Source organism: Hibiscus syriacus, unplaced genomic scaffold, assembly GCF_006381635.1.
Source record: "Hibiscus syriacus cultivar Baekdansim isolate YM2019G1 unplaced genomic scaffold, ASM638163v2 tig00002919_pilon, whole genome shotgun sequence".
NCBI classification, from domain to species: Eukaryota; Viridiplantae; Streptophyta; class Magnoliopsida; order Malvales; family Malvaceae; genus Hibiscus; species Hibiscus syriacus.
The window spans coordinates 496,379-514,133 of NW_024061957.1; the positions used below are offsets into that span (position 1 = coordinate 496,379).

General features: G+C 34.7%; 2 protein-coding genes and 1 pseudogene across 2 annotated transcripts; all 3 read left to right on the forward strand.

Moving 5' to 3' along the window:
- The first annotated feature begins 6,883 nt into the window (after positions 1-6,883).
- LOC120162979 (rho GDP-dissociation inhibitor 1-like) lies at positions 6,884-8,220 on the forward strand. Its single transcript, XM_039173016.1, has 5 exons — positions 6,884-7,267; positions 7,335-7,401; positions 7,477-7,701; positions 7,784-7,908; positions 7,987-8,220. The coding sequence occupies exons 1-5, from the start codon at positions 7,112-7,114 to the stop codon at positions 8,056-8,058; spliced, it is 645 nt and encodes a 214-aa protein (XP_039028947.1). The 5' UTR covers positions 6,884-7,111; the 3' UTR covers positions 8,059-8,220.
- Positions 8,221-10,363: 2,143 nt separating this feature from the next.
- On the forward strand, positions 10,364-12,107 carry LOC120164331 (fasciclin-like arabinogalactan protein 7). Its single transcript, XM_039174084.1, has 2 exons — positions 10,364-10,458; positions 11,133-12,107. The coding sequence occupies exon 2, from the start codon at positions 11,180-11,182 to the stop codon at positions 11,975-11,977; it is 798 nt and encodes a 265-aa protein (XP_039030015.1). The 5' UTR covers positions 10,364-10,458; positions 11,133-11,179; the 3' UTR covers positions 11,978-12,107.
- An 890-nt stretch (positions 12,108-12,997) lies between these two features.
- LOC120163349 lies at positions 12,998-17,002 on the forward strand (annotated as a pseudogene).
- The last annotated feature ends 753 nt before the right edge of the window (positions 17,003-17,755 follow it).

The window sequence follows — 17,755 nt, forward strand, 5'->3', positions numbered from 1 at the left end:
GGTTTGTCCTCTCATTCCATGGAATGTCTCTCTGCACCACTGTTTCAAATTATCTGGGATCTCGTTCTTGGCTCTTCTCGTCGCTAGGTGACTAGGAGTCCCGTTGGACGAGATAATTGGTTGCGAACTAGCATGTGCTTTCACACATTTAACCGTTTCATGGGTCAAAGAAATCTTCTCTTTGCCTTTCCCTTGGTTAAGCTCAGTCAATCTTATTACCATTTGATCCACCAGGTCACTTTGATTTTGCAAGATACAATCCACGGTAGTCTTTTGCATCTGCTCCATTTTAACCTCCCACTCAGCTTGTATCTTTTGCAAACTCTCGTTCAACTCTTTCTTCAATACCTCAAATTTTGCATCCATTCTCAGTACTGTGTGAATGCAATTGCACAGTTAGAAGTGCTTCCTCAAAGTTTCCCGCAATGTATGATTAATGCATGTAAACATGCTTAAATGGATATTGTGCAAAATGCAATGATGCAAATGCAAATGCAGAAATGTTGATCCCAACGATGAATATTTTAGAACAATTTTCACCAGAGATAAAAGCCTTCGCCTCACAAGACAATCCACTTTACAGACATGCATTCGCTTAGATGCTAAGTCTGAAATAGATCGCTGCTTCGTCTCAGATCTTCGTCCTTGAAAATAATGCCCCTCAATGATCTGTAATCTGACACCATTAATGCCCCGGCGGTGCTGAAGTCAGTGCGTCGCTCCTTGATGGATAGCGATGAAATAATTGTAGATGAGAATCTACTGTTGGATTACTCTTTGGCTCAATGGATCATTGTTTTAGTCTCGAATGTTGCACAATCTTTGAGCTCACTGCTTCGTTTCGTCTCTTCGTATTTGAAACTGATGCCCCTAAAGCGTTCCGTAATCTGACACCATTAATGCCTCTACAGTGCTAAAGTCTGTATGCCACTCCTTGATTGTAGTGATAGAATGCTTGTAGATGAAAATATACTGCTGGATCACTCCTCGGATCAATGGATTATCATATCAATCTCGAATGATGCACGATCTTTGAGCAAGTCTCATTCTTGTACTCTGGACTTCTTTTTAGCCCTCAATGCATGTCTGTGTATGCGATCGCTTGATTGAAAACTTTTATCTCTTCTTGTGAAAATTTTCTCTCGAATATCCCCTTACGGATCAACACTTTTGCATTATGATGATGCAATGCAATGCAAATGACAAAATGACACAAACAAAAGAGAAGAAATAAGTTAGTATACACAAACAAAAGAGAAAATAAGTTAGTACATGTAAATAATTGATACAAATAAAAATGTAATTCAGAGATGGATATAACACCTACCCCGTCATGATATCTACCCAAACATAAACAATCCTACCCGGACATGCTATCTACCCAAAATGATCTATTTTCAAGAATTGGTCCTAACCGCATGGTATCTAGTTCGCATGCTTTATTCGGAAAAAAAAAATATTCTACAAATTTAAATGGTTAAGGTTTAGAATCGTTCCTCCTTCGTGTACACCTATTTTGGGTACCTACTAACGGACAAAGGTTCGGTACGACTATACCTAGGGTGATCGTTCGACGATTCACTATATGCTTGGTTTCGGCTCTAACGGAAAAAAGGGACTCGAATTGTCCTTGATGTAGGTGCCCCCTTGGGCTGCCAGACCTCGATCCTCACCCATTACAGGTTTCAACGGAACGAGTTCAATTCGAGGGGATCCACTGCCTTATACCCATACGAGGAATAAATTCATACGAATGTATAAAGTATGTATCCCATGGGTTATTTGCTAAAACTCATACGAAGAATAAATTCTTACGAGAGTAAAGCATTCACCCCGACTAACTTGGATCGAAGCTCGTGTCTAGAGCTCATGTTATGCGAATGCACGTGATATGTGTGAGGAGGAACGTACCTACCTTTGACTCAAAACAGAAAAGAAAAAACGACAAAATTGGGACCGATCTGAAAAGAAAAAAAAATCAAAGGTTAGTATGTCAAATAAAAATGAAGCAATTAAAAATTTCAATAAACGGATCATAAGTTAACTATGTACTCGAACTTATAATTTCCACTAAGACGACAATGTGTAAGCGACCTACAGCTTGACTCTCTAAAAAGAGGTCCCAGCGGAGTCGCCAAGCTGTCATAACCATTTTTATAAACAATTAAATATTATTTTAAAACGATTATGACTTTATTTTGAAAAATTGAGTATTTGGATTAATTTGGATTAAATTGAATAGAGTCGCCATCAACCTTTGGGTTAGGTAGGTCGAATACCTAAAAACGTCTTTTAAAACAATTTTAAGAAAAATCATTTTTTAAGACAAGATTCGGTCTGCGTTACCAAAGATTCATTTAAATGGATTCGGGAGTCGATTACGTGCGGGGAAGGGTAAGCACCCCACAACGCCCAAAAACTGGTACTGTGTCGCTTACATGTTGTCGTAAAATGGTGGAAACTATAAATCGAATATAAAGTTAAATTACGATCCATTTATTGAAATTTAATTAGTTTACTTCGAGTTAACTATTTAAAGAAAATCCTTTAACTCGATAAGAAATCTTGAAATTTGCAATCCTCCGTCGGGAAAGCTATTTCAACTATTTCTCTTTTGTAAAAGAATATTCTACCATTGATTATGTAAAAAAAAAAAAATTGCGAATCAAATATAACTAAAAACGATGTTTACATACGAGTAAATTGATTAACTAAAAACGTGAATTGAATACAAATTAAAAAATTTGAAATTTACATTCACATAAAATAAAATAAATTGTCACTTAAAAACACACATTGCATCGTTTGAACAAATTAATTAGCAAAATATACTCGACTTATTTCAAGTTTCTATGTCGTTAAAATGCCGTACCGGATCACACCACTTCGATCAAGTGGTACTTTCCACGCCCATTCAACGCATACGTGTTCTTGAAAATATAATCGAATATTTCTTACATAGATAAAGATATAATGAAAATAAATGTAATTGGAAATACAAAATAAAATATTTACATTAAATGAAATTGAAAACATTATTTACATAATCCAAATTATTAAGTAATGAGTAAAATACACATCCATACATAAATGTCTAAAAATAAATTAGTAAATATTACAAACCAAAATAAATATAAAACATTTAAGAGGCTAAAATAATATAACAGAAACTTAGGAGGCTAAACAGCAAAAACAGAAAGTTAATGGACCAAAAAATAGCACTAACCGAAATTTAAAGGACTAAATAAAAATAAAAATAATTTGGAGCCCATATCACAAACATTAAACAGTCAAATACTAGAAGTGAAAATAACCCAAAAGTAAAGCTTATGACTAAATTGAAATTTCACAGAAACATGGAGGATCAAATAGTAATTAAATAAAATGTCAGACAGTGACCAAATAGAACATTTGCAAGTATGATGGCTGAATTCAAACATCCACAAAATATCACAATACAAGAACTTAGGACTAGACTGAAACTATACAAACATAATGTCTAAAAGTCAAATATTCACAAAAATGACATAACATACATTAATAGGACTAAAATAAAATATTTAAAAATGGGATGGCCAGATTCGAATACCACATAAAAATATACAATGAACTAAAACAGTGACTAAAATGAACCAAAAAGAAAATTTAAGCCTAAATCAAACATTAACCCAATCGAACCCACAAGCCAACATAAGGACCGAAATGAAAAGGAAGCAAACAGATGACCAAAATCATAAACCTCATCGAAAATAAAAACTAAGAACAAAGATGGACTAAAATAGAAGGCAACCCAGTTTAAAGACTAAAACATAAATGTTAATAAATTCCATTAATATACATACAATGATCAAAATAAAATTAATCACAAATCAATAAACCTGAATAGGCATAAAACCAAACTAACATTACAGAAAATTTAAGGACTGAAATAAACATTTCACAAGTTCCAGGCCTGATATAAAAATTATCATAAACATCAACACATATGTTAGGACGAAAATATAACAAGAATAAAAAGGAGACTCAAATAGAAAAACTGAAACCTAAAAGACTAAATAGGAATTAAGCCATACACAAGCCAATGGCTAAAATAATATATTACAAATATAGTGACTAATGTCAAATTAACAAAATAACTTAACAAATATAAAAAGGACTAAACATAAATAAGGAAACATCAAAATCTGAAATCAAGTAAATGAAACTTCATTTAATGGCTACAACAGAACGTTACAAATATATGGGGACCTATAGTGCGATTTACCCTAAAAATGAGAAACACGGGGAAGATTAAGAACATATGGGGACCAAATGGGCTATTTACCCTTTCATGCTGAAACGCATACCCTGAACCCCTGAACGGCGTCGTTTTGCTTATATGTTTCATTTAAGCTAAATAGGATAGTTTTTTTCATTTGTTTCATTTTAACCTAAAGAAGAGAGAGAGTAAGAGACAGAGAGAGAGGAGATCCAGAAACCGGTGGAGTCTCCACCGTGCCGGCCGCCTCTCGTCGGCGGCCACCGCCGTTCACTGACGTCGAAGAGAAGAGAGGAAGGCATCATTCGAAGCACCCTTTCACCCTGAGCATGGATCGGGGATCCGTTTGGCCTGAAACGGCTCAAACTCCGTAGATCTACAATGGAACCTACGGTTTCTTCGACTCCGGCAGCCACTGGAATGACCTTGAACCGAGGTAAGGGCTTCGCCCTTTTCTTTCTCTCTTAGTTTTCTTTCTTTCTTTCTTTTTTTTCCCAATGGAATTTCTTTTTTTTTTCTCTCAAAACCCCCTCCCACCTCTCTGTTTTTTTCTTTTTACCAACCGAATGACCCCCCCCATTATGGTTGCCCTGTTGGATTTTTAAGGGTTCTTTCGGTGATAATGGTACCTAAGGCTTAGGGAAATTAGGGGTTGTTGATTTAGGGTGATTGAATCCCGGATTTTCGGGATTATAGGGATTTTTTATTTAGATTTATTTTTTTTTTTGGGTTTTTTCTCTGATTTGCTGATTGATTTGGTATGTTGTCACTGTTGACTGCTTGAGGGATGGGCTCTGATCGGCTCGGGAAGCTTTCGACGATGGCTCGTCGACTGGAACTCACTGGCGGCAGTGGCTTGATGGCTGTTGGCTTGAACGGCTACTGGAACGTTGAAGATGCACGACGGCTGGATTGGTTTAGGGTTGTGAAACCCTATTTACCATCGATCTGGACCGTTGAATGGGTCCAGATCGAATGGTCTATGTTGGTGCGGCGCTGGGATGTTGATACCCTAAGGTTAGGGTTTGCAATCGGGCTGCTGAGTGATGGGTATTGGTTGGGCCTCGGTTGGGCCCTGTTGTATTGGGCTTTGGCCTGTAAAATATGTAATATGTAATTAATAAACATAATAATAATAAATAATAATAATAATAATAAAATAACGATAAAAAAAAACCCGGACAAAAACGGGTGTCTACAATTAGTTTGATGACCTGATACATTAATAAAATAAGTTATTTTTAATTTAATCTCTTAACTTTATATAAAATATTAATTTAAGATTTAAAATTTAGATAAAATATTAATTTAACTGTTTATCCGATCAAAATCTCTTGTCTTCAATTGTCGCTAATGACCGTTGAACCCTAAAATTATAAAGTTTTTCTTTTTAATCTCTTGAATATGAATCTAATGTATGTTTTTTAATTTTTTTTATCAAATTCATATTAAAAATTGTTTAAGAGATATAAATTAAATTATAATTTTATATTTAATACATTAATAATATATAATCTGAGCGTATCCAATGATTGTAGACAAATTATAATAAGTGGTAGAAACAATGTCAATTTTTTTAATGGTTTAAAGATAATTAAAGTAGTATTTGTTTGAGACATTCTTAACCATTGACAATGTATATATTTGCATATGTAGCTGCTTAAACTTAGGATCTCTAGGAAAAATAATACTTACTCTAATCATTGAGGTCACTTGCCGGGTTTCGAAACAAAGACAATCTTAATTATTAGTACAATGAGATGATTACCTAATTTAAATCACTCCACGTTTGTAAGAGTTTATCAGTGAGAAAACCAGTAAAATTTTCACAGTACAAGCTATGATTTGGATCTAATTAATATTCCTAACGTTATAACTTTATACTTCTTTGATTACAATGAAAATTCACGCTCACTAAACGTGAAACCGATAGCATCTTTGAACGACCGATGGTCGGTCAGTGTGTGACGATGAAAAATAGGATTAGGGTTTGGAAAGGTGTTTAACTACCAGAAAATAAATGGGTTCTGAACTTCAAAATCGATATATGGGTTAGAAATCTACAAGGGTTAAAGCTGGATACAAGATATTTAAAACCCAAATTGCTAACAGACTAGCGATTCGGCTAACTAACCAATCAGGCTAGCTGATACAAACTCATTGGTGGTCCATTTACAGTTGTAGGCTCGGCTGGCATTAACAACTTAAAGTCCGATCTGCATTATCTTTAACACGAAATCTTACCGTGCGAATGCAAAATAAAGAGAAAATACATTAGAAATTATTTAAGAATGTTCCTCTCGTAGAACAAACATATCCACTCATAGCTACAAAATAAAATCAATTCTTCAATATAAGCAGTTTTAATATCGTCCAAATCCTTCAAGATTTCGCCCGCACAAGTCTTCCTTAATGCATGCTACTCTAATTGCAACCGAGTTAGCGGCTAATTGCAGTAGCATATTATAATTTACTAATAGTGTATTTTTCATATGATTTACCATTACCGAGTAAATTTATAATAAATAAATAAAATAGAGGATTAATAAGTATCTCTTGAGGTTCGGATCACCAAATGACCATGTTCCATTTGAAATTTTTACCCTTCCAAGACTGGACCAAACCCCCGCCCTACTCTCTTTGCGGCTTTCCCTCCCCTCCATTTTGAACATCCCCAGCTACCAGACAAAGGACCATTCTTTCTCTCTTTTGTTTAACCTAAACACACTTCCTACGCCTTTGTTCTCTAGCTACCACTTTTGTCTCAGAATAAATGAAGGGTCGAAACTGAATCTCTCCACTGTTGATGAGTTGATTTGTTTTTGCTCTTTGGGAGATTTTTTGCCGGTGAATATGGGGTTAGACGATGACAAAAAGAACAAGGAGAAGGATGGTCCTCAAGAAAGCGACGGTGAATCCTCTTTCTATACCACTGATCAGGACGATGATGAAAGCACGCTTCATTTGGGTCCTCAGCGCACTCTCAAAGAACAGCTTGAAAAAGATAAGGTATCGTCTTTGTTTCCAATGGATTCCATTAACTCCTATTTGCATGAATTGAATCCCTCCTTTGTAGGATGATGAGAGCTTAAGGAAGTGGAAAGAACAGATTCTTGGAGGTGTGGATATTAACAACATTGGAGGTACCGCTTTAATCCAAAATATCTGCATTCATATGAATGAAAATGGATAGAATTGAATATGTAATTTCCCTGCAGAAACACTTGATCCTGAAGTAAAGTTTCTCATCGTGGCGATCGTGTCACCGGAGAGGCCAGAGCCAGACATAGTCCTTTCAATTCCAGAAGATGGAAATCCACAGGGCTTATGGTTTACACTGAAAGAAGGTAGCCATTATCGATTGAAATTCTCCTTCCAAGTCGGCAACAACATCGTATCTGGTCTCAGGTACACCAATACTGTATGGAAATCAGGTCTCAGGGGTAAGCCTCTTAATTCTTCCAAAAAGAAAAAAAAAATACACTTCAAAAAACAAAATCTTCCTAAAATGAATCTGTTCTTCAGTTTTCAGCACAAAAGACATGATCGGAACTTTTAGTCCTCAACCAGATCCCTACACGCATGAAATGCCAGAAGAGACTGCCCCTTCTGGCTTCATGGCTAGAGGATCATATACTGCAAAATCAAAGGTTTGAAAATCAAACTAAGTTTTATTACATACATTTGTAGTGTTCTGTTACATGGTTTTATGAAACTGTTCTCGCCAGTTCATTGATGATGATAACAAGTGCCACTTGGAGATCAACTATACATTCGACATCCGTAAAGACTGGGGCTAGAAGGATTAAAGACACAACTCGATGATGATCGATGTTCTTATGCCGTTATATTTTTCAGCTATTGATTTTAAACATGTCTCCCTTGAAGACAATTTTTGTTTTTAACTGCTAGTTTCCCTATTATCTTAACCATCTCCTTTATTGTTGTTTGAGACAATTCTAGATGATTTCTTCTTCAATTCTTCAAAGTGTTCCTGACATTGTTTGTGCCATTGATTATGGAGTAAAAGTCAAAAGTTTAGAAATTAAACCAACGGTCAATGCTTAGTGCCATCAAAAGCATATAAATTAACCACTGCTCAATGGATCCCATCATTAATATTGAAGTCGCTAAGTCGAAACTTGGGCCGGGTTTGAGTAAAGGTTTTCACTCTACGGGTTGACCTCATTTGATCCACATAAAAGCTAAATAATTTAAAATATATTTTATATTGAAATTTAGTATACAATATATTGATATTAATATAAAATTATATATTTTATTATTTTAAATAAATATTTGATAATTTAAATAGGTTTGAGGCTATCATACGCTTAAGCATCATCAAACTTACTTTAATATGATTCAAGTTATTCCATTTATAACGTTAAAATTCAAATTCATATATTTATGATATTACTAGGGATGGATGTGAGACCAAGACTCGACTCGTTTCATTCTAATAAAGTAATCAATAGTTGGTAGGATACCGTACATTTTACTTCAATCTATAAGAAAAACAAAATACAAATACACGAGTATATATATAAAATGAAGCAAAGAGTCAAAGGGCCGGAATATTGAAGCAAGAGATGAGGTTGAAAGGGCAATGACAGCCAATTTCGATGCTTACCTCTCAACTCCCCTCCTCCATTCACCAACTAAATATTCATAGAAGCTTCCACGAATCCATGCATTTCCTCCATTATCATTGTTTTCTCTCTTTGGGAGCATTACAAATGCTAAATGAAATGATGCATAGCTTGTAGATCAACTTAAACAAGCATAACCCATTGATTAAGCCTTGGCATCTACACATTTCTCTAACTAATTTGTTGATTGAGATTCATGATGACATGAATGCAAGTGGGTGTCGATGATCAAATAGACTAGTTTGATAATTAATCCTTGATGTTGATTTAAATCAAACCATGGCTTTAATTACCCAACTAAAAGGCTCGTGTGCAAGAATTCATCATGTCTTAAAACAAAGCATTAACTGTGTCACTGCATCTAATATTTAAACATTATGAAGATCGTATGAGAATCTTTGGTGATGAAAAAAATACATGGTGAGGAGCACGATGGTTGGCGTCTTAGAGGATTAGAAAATTAACTAGTGATTAAGAAAGCCTACCTTACATGTCCTCTTTCCTTGAAACAGTTGCTAACTTTTAAAAAGAAAAAATACATTAATTTCCCTTTAAGGAAATACCATCCCATTCTCATTCAATCTGCATTAATCATATACATTTCTTCGACTTTATAAATTTTGATTTGTCTCAATTTTATAAGATTATTTTTCTTAAAATTTATATTTAAATAGGGTTAAGTTGAGTTTTTTGAATGATAAAATCAAGTTGAATTTAGATTTAGGATGAAAATATTCGATCGGTTCAATCAAAATAATAATACAATTTATATTTATATATTTATGAATAATTGCTATAATACATCTCTCTATATTTTCTTCAATTAGGTTCCTATTTTACTTAATAGAAATTAACATATGTTTTGGTCGAGTTAGGTCGAATGCAAGTATTTGTTTTTATCTTGAAAATCAAGTTGGTTCTCAAGTCGGGTGAAATTTTCCTAAACTCGAATCAGATGACATGTGGAGAGGTGTTATTTTCAAATCAAATTCAAGTGAGTCAAAAATCCAATTTTACCCTACCTATAATCATCCTTAATTTGCACCCTTAAAAATATAAATTTTCTTCATTCTAATTTGTTCAATTTATAACATCAATGCTCAAATCTGAGAGTTAATATGATTTAAAAAATTTAATTGTTATATGTTTAAAATATCTAAAAGCAACGGAAATGATAAAGTTATTTCTTAAAGTTTTAATTTAGATTACCAAAAACATAATTTCAATTAAAAAATTAAAATTTTGTACCCATTTATTATCATATTTACAATAAAACATCATATTTAACCACGAAATCCATACCAAAGTGATATTAAATTAGGCCTACACGATTACACCCCCATTTAAATAGCATAAGTGATGCATGTCAATGTCATTGCCATTGCCATAGGCCCACGTTCGCTTTGTCTTCTTTAAAATTTGTATGTTTTACTTTTACAAGCAAAAGCTCTCTTATTTATATAGTCTGTCTCAGCTTGTTCCAATCTGCAGTATTGGCAGCCTAATTCCAAAGCTCTGAGCTTTCTCTCTGAATTCCTCCTTAGTCAGGTTCTTGTCCTTCACTTGTCCGCTCTCATTCAAATTTGCTTTTTTTAAAGCTGCATTCTTTCATGTTGGTTCAAGATTCATGTTAATTCTAGATCTTTTCTTTGTTTTGCTTTTTATCGGCGTACATTGTGCGACTGTAGTTTCCTTTCTTTCCTCTTTTTCCTTCTTTTTGGTTGTTGAGGAAGTTACTTGGCTTTTCTGGGAACTTCCAGTTTGAATTCAAATGCAAAGTGTATATTAGATTCGATCTGGGGTTTTGTTCTGAAATTTGATTATTTGGGAATTTGGTTAGCTGTACTTTATCTGAAGGAGCTCAAGAACTGAAAAATGGTTCAATTTTTTTTTCATTTGATATTTACATTTCAATGCCATCATATGTAAATGCACTGTTATAGATCCTGTTTTAACCTCTATGGTTAGCTTTTTCTGGGCGAGTTAGTCAAGATCTGATTTTTCATTAGTCTCCATCTTGAAAGAAAGTTGGCGAGTTTGGTTTAATTTAGACTGAATTCCTTGTTTTCATACATAAGATGGAACTCTTAGATTCTGATCTGGAGTAGCAAATGGGGTTTTGATCTTAGGGTTTTTTATGTTACTTTTTTGTTCATAATGTAGAGTTATTGTATATTTTTTGCCATTTAGCTGCAATAACCGTGAAGGGTTTATTCTTGTAGGAATTAGGAGTGTTCATTGAAGCAGAACAAAATTTCTGGGGGGAAAAATGCAGTTTCCCAGGACTTTTTTGATTATTTCTTCTGCATTGCTCCTTTGCTCCTCTTTCACATATGGGCAAAAAGCTACTCCTCCAGCTCCGGTTGCAATGACCCCAACTCCGACACCAGCGCCGGCTCCAGCACCGGAATATGTAAACCTCACTTATTTGCTCTCCGTGGCCGGTCCGTTTCACACATTCCTTAATTACCTTGAATCAACTAAACTCATTGACACCTTCCAAAACCAAGCCAACAACACTGAACAAGGCATTACGATTTTTGTGCCCAAAGACAGTTCATTCAAGGGTCTTAAGAAGTCATCATTGTCCAATCTCAGCAATGACCAGCTTAAATCACTCATCCTTTTCCATGCCTTGCCCAAGTACTATGCCCTTGCCGACTTCAATGAGCTCAGTACAAAAAGCCCTGTAAGTACACTTGCTGGTGGCCAATACACTTTGAATTTCACCGATGATTCCGGCACCGTGCACCTCGATTCGGGGTGGAGCAGAACAAAAGTCACCAGCGCCGTACATTCGACCGATCCCGTCGCGATATATCAAGTCGATAAGGTCCTTCTTCCTGAGGCTATCTTTGGTACCGATATACCTCCTATGCCAGCACCAGCTCCTGCTCCTGATATTAGCCCTGCAGCGGATGCTCCGTCGGCAGATTCGAAAGAAGGCGGTTCTTCTTCGAAGTCTTTGCCTTCGAACTCGTCTTCGTGTAGGATTGTGGGGTTGAGCTTGAGCATTTGGAGTCAGCTGGTTTTGGCAGTCTCGGGTGGATTGGTTCTGCTTTTCTAAGATGTAAGACTTCATTGAGTGTAATTTATGTTCATGGACTGAGTTTCTCGATTTACTTCGTTTTATAAAACCATTTTTTGTATGTTATTGAGATCGTGTTAAGAGGAAGAAGGGAGATTGTTATGTTCTCATTACTACTTGAATTTAAATGGCGTTTTGCAGGAATCTCTGTTTAGTTGCTTAAATTTCATACCATTGTCTTTCATGGAATTACCAACTCTCGCTTGCAGTTTTTTTAAGTTCCATTATGTTGGTACCCATGATTATATTAAAACTAATAAATAATTATTTTTTTCAAATAAATAAAAAAAAACTATATTTTTATGTAGCATTTTGAATTTATTTCACTATTTTAACAAAAAAAATATTTACTGTTTATAATAACGAATAAAATTAAATAGCAGTACATATAAATTGAGAAAAATATTATACAGAAGTAAAATAAGAATTAGATCATACTAATATTGTATTAAAGCTCAATTTCTTAATCTACAATGAGATTAATTATATTTAATAAAAATTTTCAGGAAACAATAAATAATTTTAGTCATGCTTACAAACATTAGTTACTATTCTTATCTTTTGTTAACAATAGAATTTTACTGAATGCAGAAATAAATTATTTTATTTATTATTTTATAAATAAAGATATTATAGATAAACCTAAAAAAATTGCCTCATTAGCAAAAAGGTATTAATAAATAAGGAAGAAAAGCAATACACCGAATTACCAATGTTGTGTTTTTATTCATTTAATAAATAGATAATTTAATTTAATGGCAAAAAAACTCATTTATTTATTATTATTATTAAAAAAAAGTCCAGAGTTTTAATCTAATTTAAATTTCTCTTCTCTCTTTCATTCTGTCTTATTCACATTTGCAATCGGCAGTGTTCGCGGGTTATCTGAAGACTAAGTGCGCATCACGCTTTTCTCTCATCCTCATTTCTATTCACTCGATTCCAATATCACCCATACGATCACCTCTCTCTCTTTCTCTCTTACAAACCGATCAAAGAAAAAAAATGGAGGAAACCACCCTTCTATCTTAGTTTCTCTTTCTTCTCTCTGTTTCTCTTAAGGTTCTTCCTCTTCTTTTGTCTTTTACATTCTTACAATACATGGGTCATTTTCTGTTTCGATAAATTTGATGTCTTTTTTCATATAGAAAGGTTGTTTTTTTTATTATTTTCCTATTCAATTATATGTATGCATGCACGTCAGTTTTTTTAATTCTTTTCTATCGGGTTTCTTTTGATTTCTGCATTTGTTGGATCTTTTGTTTTGTTGAATTTTCATTGTCTTTAAGTGTTATGCAATCTGAACGTAAATAATCTTTGATTTGGTGTGTGAGTAGGGGTTGGAATTTGGTGTGAAAAAACAAGGCAAACCATGTCTAGTTATCAAGGTGTGCTTGTTTCTGATCAATGGCTTCAAAGCCAGTTCACTCAAGTCGAGCTACGAACCCTCAAATCCAAGGTAACCTTTTCTTTTCCTTTTGTCTTCATCTTCTTCTTTGATTCTTTTCATAATTGGTTTGTATGGAAGTGAAATAATGCATCATGTTCTAAAAGATTACAATTTTGATTCCTAATTCTTCAAAGTACGATTTTTTTCGTTTGCAATAACAATTGTAGGTTACCTTATTGTACAAGTTTATATGGTGTATTGGAAATTCTTGTTTGACATGGAACTTGGATTGTTTTATTGTTGCATTTAGTTTTTCTCTGCGAGGACTCAACAAGGTCGTGTTACTCTGGCCGAGCTGCCGCCAGTTTTAGCCATTTTGAAAGCTTTCAGTGAAATGTTCAATGAGGATGAGATTAAGACTATCTTGGAAGAGACGCACGGTGACATGGGCGAAGAAATTGATTTCGAGGCCTTTCTTCGGGTAAGTCTTTTAAGTATAGCATCTGATGTACTTTTCTTGTATGCCATTGCTAATTATTCAATATATGAAATGTTGTCAATTAATGTTTCCTGATGTTTGTGATTTGATCATACGATTTTCTCCTTGTATCTTGCTTAGAGGCAATGATTGGATTTGGTGAATTGGCAGGCTTATTTAACTTTGCAAGGTCGTGCAATCGAAAAATCAGGCAGTACTAGATCTTCATTTATCAAGTCAACCACAACCACTTTTCACCATGCTATTAATGAATCCGAGAAGGCTTCTTATGTGAAACATATCAATAACTATCTGGCAGAAGATAAATTCTTGAAAGATATTCTTCCAATTGATCCAGTCACAGATGCTTTATTTGAGCTTGCTAAAGATGGAGTTCTTCTCTGGTTGGTTCGATGGACCTACTTGACTTTGCTTTAGTCCTTATCAAATCATGATTTGATGTTTTTAGTTGCTTTCATGCAGCAAGCTTATCAATATAGCTGTTCCTGGGACCATAGACGAGCGAGCTATTAACACAAAAAAGGTTCTTAATCCCTGGGAGAGGAATGAGAATCATACTCTTTGTCTTAATTCTGCAAAAGCTATCGGTTGCACCGTGGTTAATATCGGCACACGAGACCTTGTTGAAGGAAGAGTAAGTGATGCTCCTTTTCTAGTACCGATTTAGGTGTCATGCTTGCTTTTTAATATAACTTGTACAATATTTTAACTTATCCAATCTTCTTCCCTCCCAGCCTCATCTGGTACTTGGATTGATTTCTCAAATTATTAAGGTATTCAGCTGAAACTTCTTTTAAACTTTGTATTTGTAATTGTCGAATCACAGAAGCCACACTAATCGTATCTGTTTCTTTAAACCATCAATGTTTCAAGGGATACATTTTTGTTGTTACATTGCTAGTATTGTTTACATGGTTGTGACTTCAGATTCAACTACTAGCTGATCTCAATCTGAAGAAAACTCCTCAACTTGTGGAACTGGTGGATAGCAGCAAGGTTGGAGAATGTTAATTTGTTATTCCTTCTTTGTGACGATATCAGATTCCGGATAATATTCGTTTTTCAGGTTGGAAACAACTTCTGTTAACCTTTTGTATAAATTTTGTAGGTGGAGGAGCTTAGGAGTTTAGGACCTGAAAAGGTGTTACTGAAATGGATGAATTTTCATTTGAAGAAAGCTGGATATCAAAAGCAAGTTACAAACTTCTCTACAGATTTGAAGGTGGGAAAACTCACTGATTTTGATTAATTCTACTTGTGGAATGGCAATTTTATATACAAAAATGTATTTATGATCATGGTTTCAGTGTTGTATTAATCTTTAGGTTTCGGCCTTAAGTTCCATGAACTGGTGAAACAAATGCAGGGTGTTTAAATGTCTCGGTCTCTCAAACTTTAGAGCTCCTCCTATGGAAAAGGATTTGCCTGTCTATACCATTTGCAGTTTTCTAGTGTGAATGATGTATCATCAACCTATTTATTTGCAGGATGGAGAGGCATATGCACATCTGCTTAACGCACTTGCTCCCGAACACAGTACGCGTGAAACGTTGGAGACACAGGATCCGACAGAAAGAGCAAACAAAGTTCTTGAGATGGCAGAAAAATTGGGTTGCAAAAGATATCTCACTCCTACTGATATTGTTGAGGGCTCTGCAAATCTCAACCTTGCATTCGTTGCACAAATATTCCAGAACAGGTGAGAAAAAATGTTTTCTTTTCCCTATGTCTGAACTAAGTTTCCATTCTCATTTATATTAGCTTGTCCCTGTTTATTTTCATTTTCCTCAACTACATTTTCTATTATCACCTGGTGATCTCATTAATTTCTGGTTTATTTCTTATATGCGCTGACTTGTTCCCTTGGGGACACATGATTATATGAAGTATTTAATTAGGATATGATTTTCTTCCTGCATGAATGGCTTATCAACTGACAGCAAACGTCGACCTTTGCTGAGATGATGACTGATGATGCAGAAACATCGCGCGAAGAGAGATGCTTCCGCTTTTGGATGAATAGTCTTGGTATCGATTCGTATGTCAACAATGTTTATGAAGATGTTAAAAACGGGTAACGAGTTCTTTTTGCGTCTAGAATTTGCCAGCAGTATCAAGTGGTGATTGAATCTTCTTTGGTATTCATCCTTTTGTGGCTGCAGATGGACTCTGTTGGAGGTTATGGAGAAAATTTACCCCGGATCGGTTAACTGGAAGCTTGCGAATAAGCCTCCTATAAAGATGCCATTTAAACAGGTTGAGAATTGCAATCAAATAGTACAGATTGGCAAGGAGTTGAACTTATCACTCGTCAATGTAGCTGGCAATGATATTGTGGCCGGAAACAAGAAACTTATACTAGGTAACATCTTCCGGCTTCCATTCTTCTCTTTCTTTGTTAAAAGATGAGGCTGTTATTTTCTTCTGTAATACAACTTTAATATTCTCATTTTCTTGTTTTGTTTACCTCACTTTCAGCATTTCTGTGGCAACTGATGAGGTTTTCTATGCTACAACTCCTTCAAAACTTGAGAGCTAAAGAAATTACGGATGCCGACATCCTGAACTGGGCTAACAGAACAGTAAAGCAGGCAGGTCGAAAATCTCAAATGGAGAGCTTCAAGGTAGTACATAAGCAACAAAGCGAGAACCATGTCTTAATATTTCGATTGTAACACAGATACTGACACACTGGTTTTTACTGGACTATCGCTCTTAGGATAAAAGCCTTTCGACTGGTGTATTCTTCCTCGAGCTTCTTAGTGCAGTGGAACCGAGAGTGGTAAGTATCTCAAAATCGTTTAAAATAATATTTAGGAATTTTTTCGGAAATTTTCCGACATTTTATTACTGTTCACTCGCCCCACGCGCCACCCGAGTGTGGGCATTGTCTGGGTGTTAATTTTATAATTAATTTCTGTTTGGGTGTTATTTGTGTAAAACTTTGGGTGTTAGTTTTGTAAATATTTTTAGAAGGTGACTAAATTTGTAAATAATTTATGTTAGAGTGATATTTGTGTAAAATATCGACTGTTGACCGTTGACCTGCGTTGATCGTTGACCAATGTTGACCAGAACTTTGACCGGCATTGACCAGGCATTAAACGACCTTTGACCGGATATACATATTTTGAAGTTTTTCGACGTCCTGAATCCGTTTAAGGGGTCTGTTTTGCCAAATTCGAACCCGGTAAGTTGGTTTTCACTAATTTACCACTTGATTCGATCATTTTTTTTGGAATTAAACTCCATTTTTTATGTAATTTCTGTTGATATGCATATGAGGAATTATTGGAAGATGATTTCAAGATCAATGGCGTTTGAATGGAATTTATATGGTCGATCAGTATGATACGGAAATCGAGGTAATACTTTACTACCTCTTTATGATTTATGGAACATGTTGTTATTGGTAAATGCATGAATAAGATAATGTTGGTCACTTTTGTGGAGTTTATTAAATTATACACTCGTTATGAATGCGATAGAAATTCGGTAACTGAATATGGATCGAATGACTAATATAATAGATTGAGGGATTGTTAGAATTAAATTATAAGTTTTGTGGTTAATGATAAAAGAATCAGCCCTGGATTTGTAACTTGTATTTTATATCAACAAAGGTTAAATATTAAAGGTACTCAGATGAGAAATTATGAGAATACTCTGTTGGGTAAAATTACGAAAATACCCTTATGTTGTAAGATGACAAGAATTGTCCCTGGAAGTTGGTTAATAACTCTGAAAAGACATATTGATCCGGTAAAAATTACTGATGTGCATAAGATATGCTAGTTTTGCTTAGGAAATACGGATAACTGGTTTTTAAACTCAAGAGGGTTTGTGCAATATATTAAAATATTGTTAA

Excerpts from the sequence above, each read along its gene's own strand:
- LOC120164331 (XM_039174084.1), top strand. The coding sequence starts at position 11,180 with ATGCAGTTTCCCAGGACTTTTTTGATTATTTCTTCTGCATTGCTCCTT.
- LOC120162979 (XM_039173016.1), top strand. The coding sequence starts at position 7,112 with ATGGGGTTAGACGATGACAAAAAGAACAAGGAGAAGGATGGTCCTCAA. Across the intron at positions 7,268-7,334 it reads AACAGCTTGAAAAAGATAAG|GATGATGAGAGCTTAAGGAA; the intron begins GTATCGTCTTTG and ends CCTCCTTTGTAG. Across the intron at positions 7,702-7,783 it reads ATGGAAATCAGGTCTCAGGG|TTTTCAGCACAAAAGACATG; the intron begins GTAAGCCTCTTA and ends TCTGTTCTTCAG.